This window comes from Rhinopithecus bieti, unplaced genomic scaffold (genome assembly GCF_001698545.2).
Source record: "Rhinopithecus bieti isolate Rb0 unplaced genomic scaffold, ASM169854v2 scaffold_21117, whole genome shotgun sequence".
Lineage (NCBI taxonomy): Eukaryota > Metazoa > Chordata > Mammalia > Primates > Cercopithecidae > Rhinopithecus > Rhinopithecus bieti.
The window spans coordinates 1,236,501-1,252,582 of NW_016810185.1; the positions used below are offsets into that span (position 1 = coordinate 1,236,501).

A 16,082-nucleotide genomic window follows, 5' to 3' on the forward strand; every position below is an offset into this window, starting at 1 on the left:
TCCTCCGGCGCAAGTTCCGGCCCCAGCTACCCCCACGTCCCACAGGTCTCCTGCCTTTTGGCACGTACACTCCTGACCACTCGCTGCTTCCGCATCCCTACTCTGATCCTCTCCCCATGCATCTCTACCTCCTTACACAATTGAGAATTTTATTGTCTTTCCTCTACCAGACTATAAGTTCCACGAGGGCAGGGCCTCGTCTATTTCATTTACCACTACATCCCCAGTATAGAGCAAGAGCCCATGAAAATGTTTGTTGGAGAAATGAATGTGTGATGGTGTCGCTGGACAGCTATACCTGGAAAGAAAAAGAGGCACCCCCAGCAAACAAGCTGGGAGCAAAGAAGCCCGCTGGGAGCAAAGAAGCCCGCTGGGAGACTACAAGGGCGAGCTTCTTGCGAGGTCTCTGAAATGACAAGACCGGAAGAACGGAGTTGGATCTCTGGGACAAGCGGGAGTGATAAGCTGGACAGTTAGGCAAGCCTCGGGGAATGACAGCTCCGGGGGGACGCACTGGTAGGCTGTAGACGTAAGGCGGTCTGTGAGAAAATAGAGTGGGGTGGCGGCATCACACATACGCAAGCGCAGTCTCCGTTTCCTCCGGCGCGCCTGCGCTCGCGTTCACGAGCGGTTGAAGCGGAAATGGCGCCGCGGGGCCGCGCGTCCAGGCGGCGAGCGGAAGTGGGTGTGAGAGCGGAAGTGGCCGGCCAGAGCCGGGGGCTGGGCGGGGACTGGGCTTGTCGGTGAAGCGGCAGTGGCGGCGGCGGCGGCGGCTCGGCAGGCGGGTTCAGGCATTGGGGGCCAGGTCGGTTGGGTGGGTGGGTGTCTCCACAGTCTGCGTGCGTGGGCCAGCGCGTGCGTCTTACCCTTCCCTCCATCCCGGCCCCTCTCCCCTTCTCCCCTAACCTCCTACCCCACCCAGGTCCCCTCAGGGGGCAGCAGGGCCGCTTCCTCCGTCCTTCCCTCCCTTACCCACCCTCACCGGCCCTTGTTTCTCCTTCCCCTGCTCGGGGCAGCCGCCGCCATGATCCTGCTGGAGGTGAACAACCGCATCATCGAGGAGACGCTCGCGCTCAAGTTCGAGAACGCGGCCGCCGGGTGAGCGCGCGCCCGGGGCCGGGGGTGGCGGGGGAGGCAGAGTTGACCCCGGCTAATCCCCAGTGTCGTCCAGTCCCCCAGACCTGGAGGAGAGAAATGGGGTGCGTGGCAGGGTGTAGGGGCTGCCCCAGCGGGGTAGACGTGGGAGGCGATTGGGCGCGGCCGGGCGAGGGGCAGAGATGCGTGGGGAGAGGCTCAGAGGAGGGATGCGGAAGCAGCGAGTGGTGACGGCTGTGCGTGCCTAAGGGCAGGAGACCTGTGGGACGTGGGGGACGCTGGGGCCGGAACTCGTGCTGGAGGAGCCCCCTGCCCGCTGGGGCGAGAAGGCGACCCCTTCACTGCGTGAAATTCCCTGGCATTGTTCTGAACCCAGAGAGAGCTTGTTTGGAATTGGGTTGGAAGGAGTTTTCAGGAATTCCCAGGACTGGAGGAGGAAAGGAGATGCAGGCCCACATCGCCACCAGTATTCTCGTTCCCCACTGCCGTCTCCTCTAAAAGGGGCAGAAGAGATGACTGAAAGCCGACCCAGTCTTAGAGCCGGAAAAACGCGATCTCTGGTTTCCCTTCCCCGAACCCTTCTGTGAGAGATACTGGGCCATTTTGTTACATATTTTTCAAGCAAAGCTAATTGTCCCTTGCTGCACACCCCTTCCTTATCTCTCCTTTGAGGTTCTAATGCTCTCTCCTCGCCCTCTAACCTTTATCTGGTTATCTTGTAAATTCTTACATCAAGACCCTTGGTCTGTGATTTCTTCTGTGGTAGCCTTGGCCCAGTTACACACTTCAAAGCCTCCAGAATCTATAAAGTTCTTAGATAACCTCTCTTTACAGTTGGACTTTTTAAAAGATTGGCTTAGGGCATATTTCCAAGGCAGCCTTCTCTGCCAAACACAAGAATCAGTAGAAGACAACCTCCTCCAAAGCTGCTTTGCTTTTCTAATATAATATTTAAAACATGAGCTAAGGGTTTTGGGTTCTAATTTTTGCTGGCCTGTAGCCAATCCCTTTGCCTCATTTCCCTATCTGTGAGCATGGGGCTTCACATCTGGGTTTCACAGTTGAGGAAATAAGAGCAGACTGTTTCTGGTGAACTGGGAGCTAGTAATAGGAAAGTACTTGGAGATCCACAGATGGGAGAAGATGGGTAGGGGGGAGTTTTTAAGTGGTCATAATGTACTTGTGGCTTGGAGGCATTAAAAAGTATTAACTACCATTTAAATTGAATATGTAGTATGTCCTGTCTCCTTTATAAGGCAACAGATTTTATCTGTAAAACAAAGCACTACTTTCCTTGAAGTAATATGTGTAGTGAGCAGTACTGTTTCCTGCCAGGGGCTGCAGTTGCTTATATTTTAGGCTGACTTGCTTCTTTCTTGTCTTAGCCTCTCTTACCAGTTTCTTTGCATTTTAAATATTCAAATGAATCAGCCCAGAGTCTTATTTTGGGTGATTGCTGTATACTTTTTTCTAAGCAGTGTAGCACATAGGAGGAAGTTGAATTAACTTCTGCATTTTCATAACTGATCTTAATGCATTCTCAGGTCCAGACTAGCAAAGAATGAGACCTGGGCGGTTATAAGCTGATCTACAAGATAAATGGCTGTGTATTTGCAAGAAGAGGCATGTCTTTTAACATAGGAGTACATTCTCGTCTATTTGTGTATTAATGACTTGTGATTCCAAAATATGGCCCATTATTTGGAACTTCAGTTCTTTTTCTTTTAAAAAATTATTCTTAAAAAAAGAAGCTAACCATTTCGGAGGGATTAAATAGGCCCTCAAGTCTGGAAGACAAACGTTAGAACTTCTAGGACATTTTTTTTTTCCCCCAGACAGACTCACTGGCTGGAATGCAGTGGCGCGATCTCTGCTCACTGCAACCTCGCCCTCCCAGGCTCAAGTGATTCTTATGTCTCAGCCTCCCAAGTAGCTGGGATTACAAGCACGTGCCACCACAGCCTGCTAATTTTTGTATTTTTAGTAGAAATGGGGTTTCATCATGTTAGCCAGGCTGGTCTCAAACTCCTGGCCTCAGGTGGCCCGCCCACCTCCGCCTCCCGAAGTGCTGGCATTACAGCACCGCGCCTGTGCTCGGGACATTTTTTACAAAGATTTGCATTGTAGGGAACTTGTATGGGGGTGCACTGCTGTGTGTGCTTGTGCACATGTGCGGGTGTGTGTGTATAAATTTAGGCTTTCATTCTGGCCCAGCTCCCTCTTTGAGATTTGGTTTTCAATAAGGCGGCTGAGAACATTCTGCTGAGAATTTGAAACTTTGAAAGTCTTTTAAAAGACCACAATATCCTGCCTAGTAGGCAGGACTCTCCTGGGATTACAGATATATCACCCAGCAGAAGCCCGAATGAAGCAAGTGGAAATTACCAGGCATCCCAGTAAGGTAAAGCAAGGTGCAGGCTTATTCCAGAACTTCCAGCAAAGTTTGCCCAGTGTGATTATCATAAACATGTATGAGATTCTACCAGTGCTCAGCCCAGGCAGCAACAGAAAAAAAGGGACCTTTCTGAGAGCCTATTAGCCAAGTTAGGGAGGTGCTAAAGGGTGAAAGGTGTTGGGGTGGAGATCAGAGAAAGACATTAAAGAATGGGAGTAATTTGGAGGATAAACCCCGGAGATTTGAAAGACTTTGCTGGTGTGAGAACCTGCTAGGAGAGGTCAGCTCCACCCTACTTTTTCCACTTCTCAGAATAAACCAGTTGGGGAAATTACAGTTCAGAGCAGCCTTTTCCAGAGTGCGTCTTCCATCTCTGTGATGTCCAATAAGATAGCCATACAAGTGGCCAGCGAAATTTAAATAAAAATTAAGATGAAGTAAAATTGAGTTCCTCAGTCACACTAGCCACATTTTTAGTGTTCATTTGCCACATGTGGCTAGTAGCTGTTGTATTTAGCACAGACATGGAACATTTCCATTATTGCAGAAAGTTCTATTAGCACTGTTCCAGCTTCTGAAAATGAAAGCTTGAGATGGTCTTAAAAATAGTTCTGTGGCATATACTTCAGAATATAGTTGCATTAATTTTTCTTTTGAAGTTTTTTGTTTTGTTTTGTTTTAATGATTCCTCTCAGATCATCCTGCTGGATCGTCTCACCAGTGGCCTCCTACTAAAAGTATCACCTTTCTTCTGGGTAAAGCAGTGCTATCATCTAAACTGTTTTAAGAGTACATTTGGTCATGATAACCTTTTAATTTGGAGGCAGTTCAGCAAAGCCTAAGGATCATTCCAAACAGATTGCTTTTTAATTTTTTCCTACCACACTTCTGGAAAGTGGCTTTATTGAAACAACCCGTATGTTGTCACAAAATAATAATTATTGGTAAATTGTCTTCCCAGCAGCCTGCAAACTAAGAGAATGTGACTGACTTAAAAGCTATGCCCAACACTGCAAATAACCTCATGCACAGGTCTTAACAGCATTGCCTTTTCATTTGGGAATTCTTACCCAGACCCTCAAAGCAAAAGTAATCAGGCAAATTAATTTAATTCTTTCATTAGTGTACATACCAAGAACCGTTTCATACTGAGAAGCTAAGCCTGTCAACTTGTCTGGAGTCTGGAATCCAAAATTGAGGAAATTCTATCAGATGCAAATTGCTATTGGATATAAGTGTGTGCTGGCTCCTTGCCACAGCCAGTACATATTGTGGGGAGCTGTGGTTCCGTGAGGGGAAGTGAAACTCAGTAAGCAAGCAGTGCCAGTTGGGGTGGGTGAGGATGGTGGGAAGAGAAATTTGAAAAAGGAATAAATTAAATCTTGCTGATACTCTGTTCTCATTCCCAAATATATTGCATATGTCCTCAGAGAGACAGGCTGGTTTGGAGTGATTTGGAATTAGGACATTGTTTAAGCATTTAGAAGAAATGGAATGTTGTGTCCAACTCGATAAGAAGACCTGGTTGGTCTTTCTACAGGTCACTGTAGTTAATTACACACTGCCGCCTGTCCTGTGGCCTACTTGGGACCACTTTGGTCATGAAGTCCCAGAGCTGTGCTGGACCAAACTGATAACTCCTTAAGGGCTGGGTGTATCGCTTTAATCGTCTTTGGTTCCCCAGCATCCTCATTATATATATAGTCAGCTCAGTAAATTGGTTTGTTGAAGAAATGAATGAAGCCAGATAGAATGATTCCTTGTTTCTTTAGGAGCTGGCATTTTTCTGACATTGAGTAAATCAGCTTTTAGGTCTCTTTGTTCTCCATATTTTGAGATATGGCTTAGCAGAGAATAGGACCTCCTCTTACCTAATATGATCTATTTTTGTAGGCTTTGCTCAAAAAGAATGATGGGAGCCTTATAGAAGATTTAAAGTAGAATGCTCAGAAACCTTTATAGTGAGCAGAATTCAATAATTCCTCTAATTCAGGACATAAGAAGGGATAAGTAGGAGAGAGACATAAATGCCCAGATGGGAAATTGGAGCCAGGCACCCTAGCTCACACCTGTAATCCCAGCACTTTGGGAGGCCAAGGAGGGCGGATCACTTGAAGTCAGGAGTTTGAGACCAGCCCGGCCAACGTGGCGAAACCCCACCTCTACTAAAAATACAAAAATTAGCCAGGTGTAGTGGCACATGCCTGTAATCCAAGCTACTTGGGAAGCTGAGGCTGGAGAATCAGTTGAACCCAGGAGGCGGAGGTTGCAGTGAGCCAAGATGGCACCACTGCACTCCAGCCTGGGTGACAGAGCAAGACCCCATCTCAAAAAGAAAAAAAATGGGGAACTGTATCCTAGGGTGCATTCAGGAGTAAAAAGCCCAAAGTTGTTCATGAGAAAAGAAGATGAGATAATGCAGTTGCCAGGAGCCCTTTCTGGATTAATTATTGACATTCTAGAAACTTCCTTAGAGAAAAGATAGAAGAAAATTTTTTCCAAAGGATTTTGAGAATAGCTCTTAAAACCTATCTGAATGAATTGATTATGTTTTAGTGTCTTGGGTTGTCCAGTCAGTAACTGAGGACGTATCCAGCCAGCTTGTTCTAGGATTCCAGACATTACAGCAGTCTGACACTTATAGCAGTTCTATTTCTCCTTGTACTGCTAACCAATTCCTGATTCAGGGAATTACTGCAATCCTAAAACCTCTCCCAACCACAGCTTCAGAGTCTGATCTCTGACTCCACCTAGGAGAAGAACTAATTTATTGATTACCTTCTGTGAACGAGGCACTGTGCTATCTCCCTTAACATGGCTTCATTTCATTTCAAAGTGCCCCTGTGTGACACATAGTGGATCTCATTTACAATTGAGAAAACTAGGGCTCTTAAGGATAGGGGGTGGGGGTAGACATTGAGTAAGTAACTACTACATATTAAGTAAGCACCATGCAGGCATCCTTCACTGTGATTCTTGACCTTGTTTATCATATGGCACACACAGAACATGATTGTATTTGTATGGCACGTTTGGGTAAATGGTCTAGCCTCTCAGAGATCCTGCCACCTGCTGCCTGCCCTAAGGGATATAGGCATCATTATCTCAGCATATCGGTAACTTACGAGACACTGTTTGAGAAACTTTGCTGTACAGTAGTCCACCCTTATCTGTGGTTTTGCTTTCTGCAGTTTCAGTTACCTTCAGTGAACCATGGTCTGAAAATATTAAATGGAAAAATCCCAGAAATAAACAATCCATAAATTTTAAATTGTGCACCATTCTGAGTAGCATAATGAAATCTTGCACTGTCCCACCGGGGACGTGAATCATCTTTTTTTCTAGCATATCTACAGTGTGTACACTACCCTCTATTAGTCACTTAATAGCTGTCTAGGTTATCAGAATGACTGTCACAGCATTGTAGTGCTTGTGTTCAAGTTACCCTTATTTTACTTAATAATGGCTCCAAAGTACAGGAGTAATGATGCTGGCAATTTGAATATGCCAAAGAGAACCCATAAAGTGATTTCTTTAAGTAAAAAAAGTGACCTTGGTGTTTCTTTGCTAGAGTTCAGTGCTATCCACAGTTTTATTTATCCACTGGGTGTCTTGGAACATATTCCCCACAGATAAGGGGAGACTGCTGTACTACTGTACATATATCGTCTCAGCCTTCACACCAACCTGGGGGGTAGGTGTTTTGTCCCCATTTTGTAGAAGAGGAACCTGAGGCCCGGTGACATTTGAGGAGCATTGCCTATGGTCACATAGCCAATAATTTCTGAATTCTAAATAACTTGCTTTTCTCACCCCAGTATCTGAAATTTTAGCAGCTGGTAGAACAGTAAATAATGTAACTATTAATTTGGGGCCCCTGTTTAGTGGAACACTTTCCCAGGGCCGGTCTCACTCCTGCTCCTTTGTAATTTTAAACCGTGGAAGTAAAATAACAAGCGCAAGGTCTTGGAATTGAGAAGCCATCTTGTGATGGTATACTTCACACTCAGCGAACTCCTCGTTAAGGCACTGAGTTCTCGGACCTCTAATTCCCAGAAGACTTCTCATGAAGTCTCCTTTGGCCTAATGCTCTCCTCAGCAGCCTTTCTCTCTCTTCTAGCCATAAATAGTAAACTAAAATATTAATGGCAGTGATTTGACAAGTATTGCTAAGTCAGACAGCAAACCACTTAAGATCGATCATAGCAACTTTTCCCCCAGGGATCTGTGCTCAGGGTACTTTATGCCTAGAGAAATTTGAAATTACGGACTCAAAGTATTTATGACTTGGAACCCAAAGGTTATTTATTTATAGTTTATTTTTCTCAGGTCTTTTGATAAAGTAGGAGAGTGAGGAACTCAGCCCATCTTTGGCTGAATTAAAACCTAAAGGTTAAAAAAAACCTACTAAGTGATGGAATAATGGGCTTTTGTAAACTCCCTGACTCTTCAGCACAGCCAGCCTTCCCCAGGAAAGTATGCTTCCTCCCATTGGTCGTCCTTTTAATACTTGATTCAGTTGGGCCATGATTAACATTTCCATATTTTTGTTCTTTGCTCTTGTTTTCTAAAGGTGAGGAATGGTATTGGACTCATTGCCTTTGTTTTCTGGCTACAGTTTCAAAATGAAGGCTCAGAAGCAATTTAAATTTTCATATAGTTTTTCCTTCTGTTCTGAACTCACTGCTTATCCATAAACCCACTTGATTCTTCAATTCTTAGAGATACCCAACATGCTTTTCCTAAGTCACATATAGAGGGCTTTGAAGAGGCTGGGTGAAGCTTTGTATGATTCATATAGGTTGATTTTCAGCAGGGCTAGCATGCTTCATAGAAGCCAGTTTCCTTGAAAGGTATTGTCTGTCTTCTATATCAACTTTTTAGCACTCATAAACCATGTTATATATTCCATTATTTCCAGCAGCCCTGCAGATCAACTTAGTCTTGGTTTCTTTCACAGGTGATGGAGCAGAGATCACGGAAAAGATACGTACTTGATTAAGAGGTCTTGAGCAAGTTAGACAAAAATAAATGTGAAAATGTGTCCATCTTGTTTGCTAGCCCCTAAAACAAAGTGGAATCATTGAGTTACAGGTAGCTAGCTGATAAGGCAATAGTCTTCATTTGCTTCCTACTTTGGACTTTAGGTCTGTTCTTGTGTTATATGTAGTAGTTTCATGAGGTAGATAGGATCATTTGTATTCCCCCATTTTATAGATGATAGGGCAGAATGCAAAGGTATAAGGGTATTTGTCCCAAAACATGAGTGTGATGAGAAAGCCGAAGTTGTAAAGCAGATGTCCTGACTATTCTCCTTAGTGATTTCATAGTGCTATTTTGTGTTACACTGTCTATTTTAAGTTCAGAGCTGGAATTTAAAAGGCAAGACAAAACTAGGGTAGAACTAAAGAGGGTTTCGTGAAGGTGAGTGGTAAGCACTTTGGTGATGTAAAGGAAGAAATAAAGATGAGTAGATACGCTTACAGGCGGATTTTGAAGTGGAATAGAACTTGCCGTTTTGTTTATGGCCCGAAATCATACTTCACTTTAAGCATATTAAAACCATTCTACATTACACTTAGCCATTTTCCTGCTGAACTTATTACTCCTAATACCACTGTCCTGTGGGGAAGGCATTGACCAAAAGATGGCATTTTGTGGTGCACATATACAAACAGGTATATAGCGTGCTCTTAGGAAATTCAGAATTGAAAGTGAACACCAACCAAGGCAGGAGATTCAACAGCAGGTGAGAAACAAAAGCTATAGCTGACCTTCCTTTTTTGTCTTCTACTTAAAGCAAGTCCAAAAGTTCAGGTCCATGAGAAAATGAATTGTGTACTTTGATTGGCAGTAACCTAAAACTTATACAGAATGGTCTGATCTTAAATGAAGCTCAGGTGCCTTTCCAGTCCCCTTGAAGGTAAGCAGCAATACAGTCATCTTAACTGGGGGCCTTTTTTTGTTGTTTACAGAAACAAACCGGAAGCAGTAGAAGTAACATTTGCAGGTAAGCATCTTTATCTCAGCCCTCTGAAGAGAAGGTACAATATGAAAAATAGGAAATAGGCTGGTTGCAGTGGCTCATGCCTGTAATCCCAGCACTTTGGGAGGCCAAGGCAGGTGGATCACCTGAGGTCAAGAGTTCAAGAACAGCCTGGCAAACATGGTGAAACCCCCTCTACTAAAAATGAAAAAATTAGCTGGGCATGGTGGTGGGCCCCTGTAATCCCAGCTGCTCGGAAGGTTGAGGCAGGATAATCACTTGAACCTGGGAGGCAGGGGTTGCAGTGAGCTGAGATCGCACCACTGCACTCCAGCCTGGGCGATAGAGTGAGACTCTGTCAAAAAAAAAAAAAAAAAAAGACAAGAAAAGAAAATTGTACCTAAAATAAGCCGTGACATGGATTGGGCGCATTGTGGCTCATGCGTGTAATCCCAGCACTTTGGGAGGCCGAGGCAGGCGGATCATGAGGTCAGGAGATCGAGACCATCCTGGCTAACACGATGAAACCCTGTCTCTGCTAAAAACAGAAAAAAAAAATTAGCTGGGCATGGTGGCGGGTGCCTGTAGTCCCAGCTACTCGGAGGCTAAGGCAGGAGAATGGTATGAACCCAGGAGGCGAAGCTTGCTGTGAGCAGACATCGCACCACTGCACTCTACCCTGGGCGACAGAGCGAGACTCCATCTCAAGAAAAAAAGCTTTGACATTTTGGATACTGTCCCTCATCAGGACTTTTTGAGCTCTTTATAATAGATGACCGTTTCATGTATTTAATCCATTGATGACTAACAATATAAAGTTACCTGCTGATAAGTTAGAAGTTTGGATTTGTTAGAAGTTTGGATTTAATTTTGTGGTACAAACTAAGGTTTTTTTAATTTATTTTTTAATTTGGAAATATTACATTATCCAAGTAGCCGTCAGTCTTAGTCTGCCTAGCACTAGAGTGATAGGGAAACGTGAACAGCTAGAGATGTGTTCATCAAGTCAGAGAGAGATGTTGCTGCTTTCTGTTCCCTATAAAGGGTTAGGTGTTGGTACTATTTACTTGTTAGGTGAATGAACTCAGAGGAATATAACCACCCGTTCTAAAATGAGAGTCCTTGACAAGATGATCTTGGAAGACTTTTGCAGCTCTGAAGTGCTGTTACTTGGAGGCCAGGCACCATCCCTTTACCCTCCTAACTAGCATTGCCAGATACCCTTTCGTGATTCTTACGATAGCTCTCTAAAGTGATGGCACTCAGCACCTAATTCTAGTTGAAGGAACCTATTCCTAGTTTCAGGAATTACATAGGCTGAGTCACTCCTGTGTACTGCAGAAAGATAAAACCGAAAAAGAGGGGAGTCCTATAGATTAGAAGCAGCTCAAAAGATAACCAAATACAATGTGTGGATATTGCTTGCATCTGAATTCAAATAAGACAACAATGCTTAAACTTTTTTGAGACAATAGAGAATATTTAAATACTTGACTGAATATTTGTTTTGGTTTTGGTTTTGTTTTTTTGAGAATGAGTCTCACTCTGTCACCCAGGCTGGAGTGCAGTGGCGTTCATAATCTGCTCACTGCAGCCTCCACCTCCGAAGTTCAATTGATTCTCCTGCCTCTGCCTCTCAAGTGGCTGGGACTACAGATTCCTACCACCACAACCGGCTAATTTTTTTTTTTTTTCCACACTGCATCTTGCTCTGTCCCCCAGACTTGAGTGCAATGGCATAATCTCAGCTCACTACAACCTCTACCCCCGGGTTCAAGTGATTCTGCTGTCTCAGCCTCCCAAGTAGCTGGGATTACAGGCGTGTGCCACTACACCAAGCTAATTTTTTGTATTTTTAGTAGAGACAGTTCCACCATGTTGGCCAGGATGGTTTTGAACTCCTGACCTCAAGTGTTCCACCCACCTCAGCCTCCCAAAGTGCTGGGTTAACAGGCTTGAGCCACCGTGCCTGGCCTTGACTGAATATTTGATATTAAGAAATTGTTTTTAAAAATTTAGGCATGACACTCGTATCATGGTTATGTTTTTTAACAAATAGTCTTCTGCATCTTCCAAAGATACATTCTGAAGTATTTATAGATGAAATTATGTGTCGTGTCTGGGATTTGCTTCAAAATAAATCAATGGGAAGGAGGATGTCTAAATGAAACAGTAATTGCCCATGTGTTAATAATTGTTGAGGCTGGGCGAGGTGGTTCACGCCTGTAATCCCACCACTTTGGGAGGCTGAGGTGGGCGGATCATGAGGTCAGGAGTTCGAGACCAGCCTGGCCAACATAGTGAAACCCTGTCTGTACTAAAAATACAAAAATTAGCCGGGTGTGGTAGCACATGTCTGTAGTCCCAGCTACTCGGGAGGCTGAGGCAGGAGAATCTCTTGAACCCGGGAGGCGGAGGTTGCAGTGAGCTGAGATCATGCCATTGCACTCCAGCCTGGGTGACAGAGTAAGACTCTGTCTCAAAAAAAAAAAGTTGGAGCCTCATAGTGGAGATGGGAGTTCATTATACTGTTCGTTCTGGTTGTATACATGTAAAATCCAATTATTTCAGCATCAAGCTGTGATTAAAGAAAGAATAGCTTTGTAATTTTAAGAAAGGTCAAAGAGATGAGTACTCAGCAATTCTGTCCCAGTGTTTCTGCTGATTTGTCACATGAATTTAAAATAAATTCCGTTTTACTTACATGCCTCCTTGTAAGGGGTCTTCCTTGTGGCCTACGGCAAGGTAGGCGCTTGGAGAGATTATTTCCCATTTCCAAATTGTTATACGATCTTATTTGCTTTCCTCACAGATTTCGATGGGGTCCTCTATCATATTTCAAATCCTAATGGAGACAAAACAAAAGTGATGGTCAGTATTTCTTTGAAATTCTACAAGGAACTTCAGGCACATGGTGCTGATGAGGTAAGGTCCACATCATTTTCTGTAGGACTTTTGTTTCCTCACCTTTTATTGGCAGTTTGCCATTCATGGAAGATCCATGGCACTAAATCACCCCCGCATGACTACTTGCTCACCTAACTAGGGGCTCTTGACTTGATTACTGTAACGAATTAAGTGTGTGTCTAGAAAAGGTTTTGACTCTTTCTTGCTTGCTTTAAAACAATGGAAACGAACACAGCTTTAGTTCTCCAAAAACATAGCAAAGAATACTTGATCAGGACAAAAATAGCTGTTGCAAGAATTAGGTTCTGTTCTATTTTTGTAATATTAGCAAGGCAGATAGATAACTTCTAGCTTGTTTAAATTTTATTGTCTCAGGTTCTTATTCTGGAAGCTTAGGCACAAATAGCTGTCTTTTGAAATTTTTAATTAAAGCTCTTTAAAGCTATCCTCTTTAAATGTCTCTTTTTTATAACTGCCATAGGGGAAATAAGAAAGGACGTCCAGACATTATGAAACTTTGGTGGCATGCCTTGTTCACTGGCTTCTTTAAATAGTTAAGTGGCAGGTTTGGTTCCTGTTGAACTGTATTTGCTCTGGGGAGAGCCATTTATGGAAGAAAGAAAATGCTATTACACCAGTTTGTGCACGTTATGGTTGGGTCTCAAAGCAGGAAATATGACTCAGTTCCTGAATCAGTTTTCAAATTTCTTAGTTTTAACAAACTAGGTTCTCCTTAATCTGTTAAATGAAGATATAATCATAGCTGTTTTCTTTCTGAAAAGTAGTAGCTTTTGAATTATTTAAAATTTATATAATAAAAGATGATTTGTAAAGGAATATGGGCAAAAGCTTGTTTAATTTTTTAGCATAAAAACTGAAATTGGTCTTACTTAATACCAAGATCCATCGGTTACTTCCCTTAGTTATTCAAATGCAATTGATTTTCTCATAAGTTCAAAGAAAGAAGAAACATTTAGAGAATTTGGAATCCAGGTTACTTTACTGGAAAAAGAAAAGCTCAGAAAGATCTAGTGCTTTTATAAAGCTTATGAAGAATTGTTTTGTAAAAGATAGTGGCTGACACCACTTTACCAGATAAAGAGTGAAAGAAAACAAATGGCTATTAAAGCAGCCCTGCCCTTTTATTTTTTTTTATTTATTTTTTTTTGAGATTGAGTCTCCCTCTGTTGCCCAGGCTGGACTGCAGTAGTGCTGTCTTGGCTCACTGCAGCCTCTGCCTCCTGGATTCAAGCATTCATCTGCCTCAGCCTCTTGAGCAGCTGGAATTACAGGCAAGCACCACTACACCTGGCTAATTTTTTGTGTTTTTCATAGAGATGGGATTTCACCACGTTGGCCAGACTGCTCTCGAACTACTGACATCAGGTGCTCTGCCTGCCTCGACCTCCCAAAGTGCTAAGATTGCAGGTGTGAGCCACTGTGCCCGGCCCTTTTTTTTTTTTTTTTTTTTTCAAGGTCTTGCTCTGTCACCTAGGCTGGAGTGCAGTGGCACAATCACAGCTACTGCACCCTCAACTTCGCAGGCTCAAACAGTCCTCTCACCTCAGCCTCCTGAGTGGCTGGGACTGCAGGCACGTGCCACCACACCTGGCTTATTTTTTGTTTTGTTTTGTTTTATAGACAGGAGGTTTCACTATGTTGCCCAGGCTAGTCTCGAACTCCTGGGCTCAAGCAATCCTTCCTGGGCCTCCCAAAGTGCTGGGATTATAGATGTGAGCCACCATGTCCAGCTGCAGCCCTGCTTTGAATTAGCTATAACTACCTGAAAAGAAGTGTCACAGTATTTGAACAGACGTTTTTTAAATTGTGTAATCATTCTCCCCTAGACAGTCTTCACTAGGTGCGAGCCTGCACAGTGGCATGCACCTGTAGTGCCAACTACTTGGGGGGTTCAAGTGGAGAGGGTCGCTGGAGCCCAGGAGCTCAAGTCCAGCCTGGACAACATAGTGAGATTCCATCTCAAAAAAGGGAAAAGATCTAAATGTAATAATAATAATCCTGAAAAAAAAGAGTTAAGCTAGATTTCTTATATCTCCTTTCCATTCTGTGCTTTTCTTACAATGGAGCTCCAGAACACATTGCTGTTCTTCTAGCCACCACAAGGGTCAAAGAACCAACCCCACCCACTCAAGTGGGTGGAGTAAGTAACATTCATAGTGTTGGAGCAGAGTGCACAGTAAATGGCTCCCTGGGTTGGTTAAACAGTGATCAACCCATGATAACCACAGGAAGCTTATTACTTTGTCACAGGCCATTTTTAAAGGCAGAATGCCTCTGCTGCTGAAGTGGGAAGGTAATGGTGATAAGTGATAGGTTGCCTCCACCCATCTCCTGGTGTCATCTTGGGAGAGGGGGTGCAAACTGAAAAATGAATCGTGGTTAAAAGTGCAAGTGAAGTAACAAGGAAGTGTTGGCTGGTTTTACCGAGGGGAGGGAGCAAAGCAGTTGAATGTCATATGAGTTTGGCTCTCAGTACCTCTTAGATCTCAGAATATTAACTTAGTAAGCTTGAAATTAAACGAAATCTTAGGGGCTTAGGGATTTAAACTAAATCCCTGCCACGTCTGATTTCCCCTTCCTCGAAATACCAATAGTATGTGCAACACAGAATTGTAGCTCAGAGGTAGCATGCTGTTTCAAATTCTTGGAATATGCATGTTACTTTTTTAAAAGAAGTGGTGTATCAGACACCTGAAGGTCAAGTCTCTCTGTGCCACCAACAAACTCTCGTGACCTTGAGCCCCTCCTCTCAGTTCCTCTTCTGTAAAAGAGATACCTCACGGTGGCTGTGTGTTCACCAAATAGGAACTACATGTGGCATTATTTATCTTTTGCCCTTGTATAAAAAAATGTAATCTTGCCCATTGAAAGTTTCTTCCAGCTATAGGAAAATGGTTAAATAAATATGTGGAATATTAAGAAATTATTGTTCAGCCAGGCACGGGGACTCATGCCTGTAATCTCAGCACTTTTGGAGGCCGAGGCAGGAGCATCGCTTGAGGCCAAGAGTTCAAGCCCAGCCTGGGCAACGTAGTGCGACCCTGTCTTTGTATATAAATAAATAAATAGGCGGGGCACAGTGGCTCATGCCTGTAATCCCAGCACTTTGGAAGGCCAAGACAGGTGGGTTGCTTGAGGTCAGGAGTTTGAGACCAGCCTGGGCTACATGGTGAAACTCCATCTCTACTAAAAAATATAAAAATTAGCTGAGTGTGGTGGCGGATGCCTGTAATCCCAGCTACTAGGGACACTGAGGCAGAAAAAATTGCTTGAACCCAGGAGGTGGAGGTTGCAGTGAGCCGAGATTGCGCCACTGCACTTCCGCCTGGGCGACAGAGTGAGACTCGGTCTCAAAAAACCTAAATTGGCAGGGCGCGGTGGCTCAAGCCTGTAATCCCAGCACTTTGGGAGGCTGAGACGGGCGGATCATGAGGTCAGGAGATCGAGACCATCCTGGCTAACATGGTGAAACCCCATCTCTACTAAAATACAAAAAACTAGCCGGGCGAGGTGATGGGCGCCTGTAGTCCCAGCTACTCCGGAGGCTGAGGCAGGAGAATGGTGTAAACCCCGGAGGCGGAGCTTGCAGTGAGCTGAGATCTGGCCACTGCACTCCAGCCCAGGGGACAGAGCAAGACTCCGTCTCAAAAAAAAAAAAAAAATAAACTAAATTGAAGT

The 16,082-nt window shown here is 44.0% G+C and overlaps 1 protein-coding gene across 1 annotated transcript in view; it reads left to right on the plus strand.

The window, feature by feature from the left end:
- The first annotated feature begins 649 nt into the window (after positions 1-649).
- Positions 650-16,082, plus strand: part of ARPC2 (actin related protein 2/3 complex subunit 2) — a 39,709-nt gene continuing 24,276 nt past the window's right edge. The window contains exons 1-4 of the mRNA XM_017891553.1: positions 650-805; positions 1,017-1,098; positions 9,466-9,500; positions 12,289-12,401. Of these exons, the coding sequence (XP_017747042.1) occupies positions 1,025-1,098; positions 9,466-9,500; positions 12,289-12,401 (222 nt within the window). The 5' untranslated portion in view covers positions 650-805; positions 1,017-1,024. The remainder of the gene's footprint in view (positions 806-1,016; positions 1,099-9,465; positions 9,501-12,288; positions 12,402-16,082) is intronic.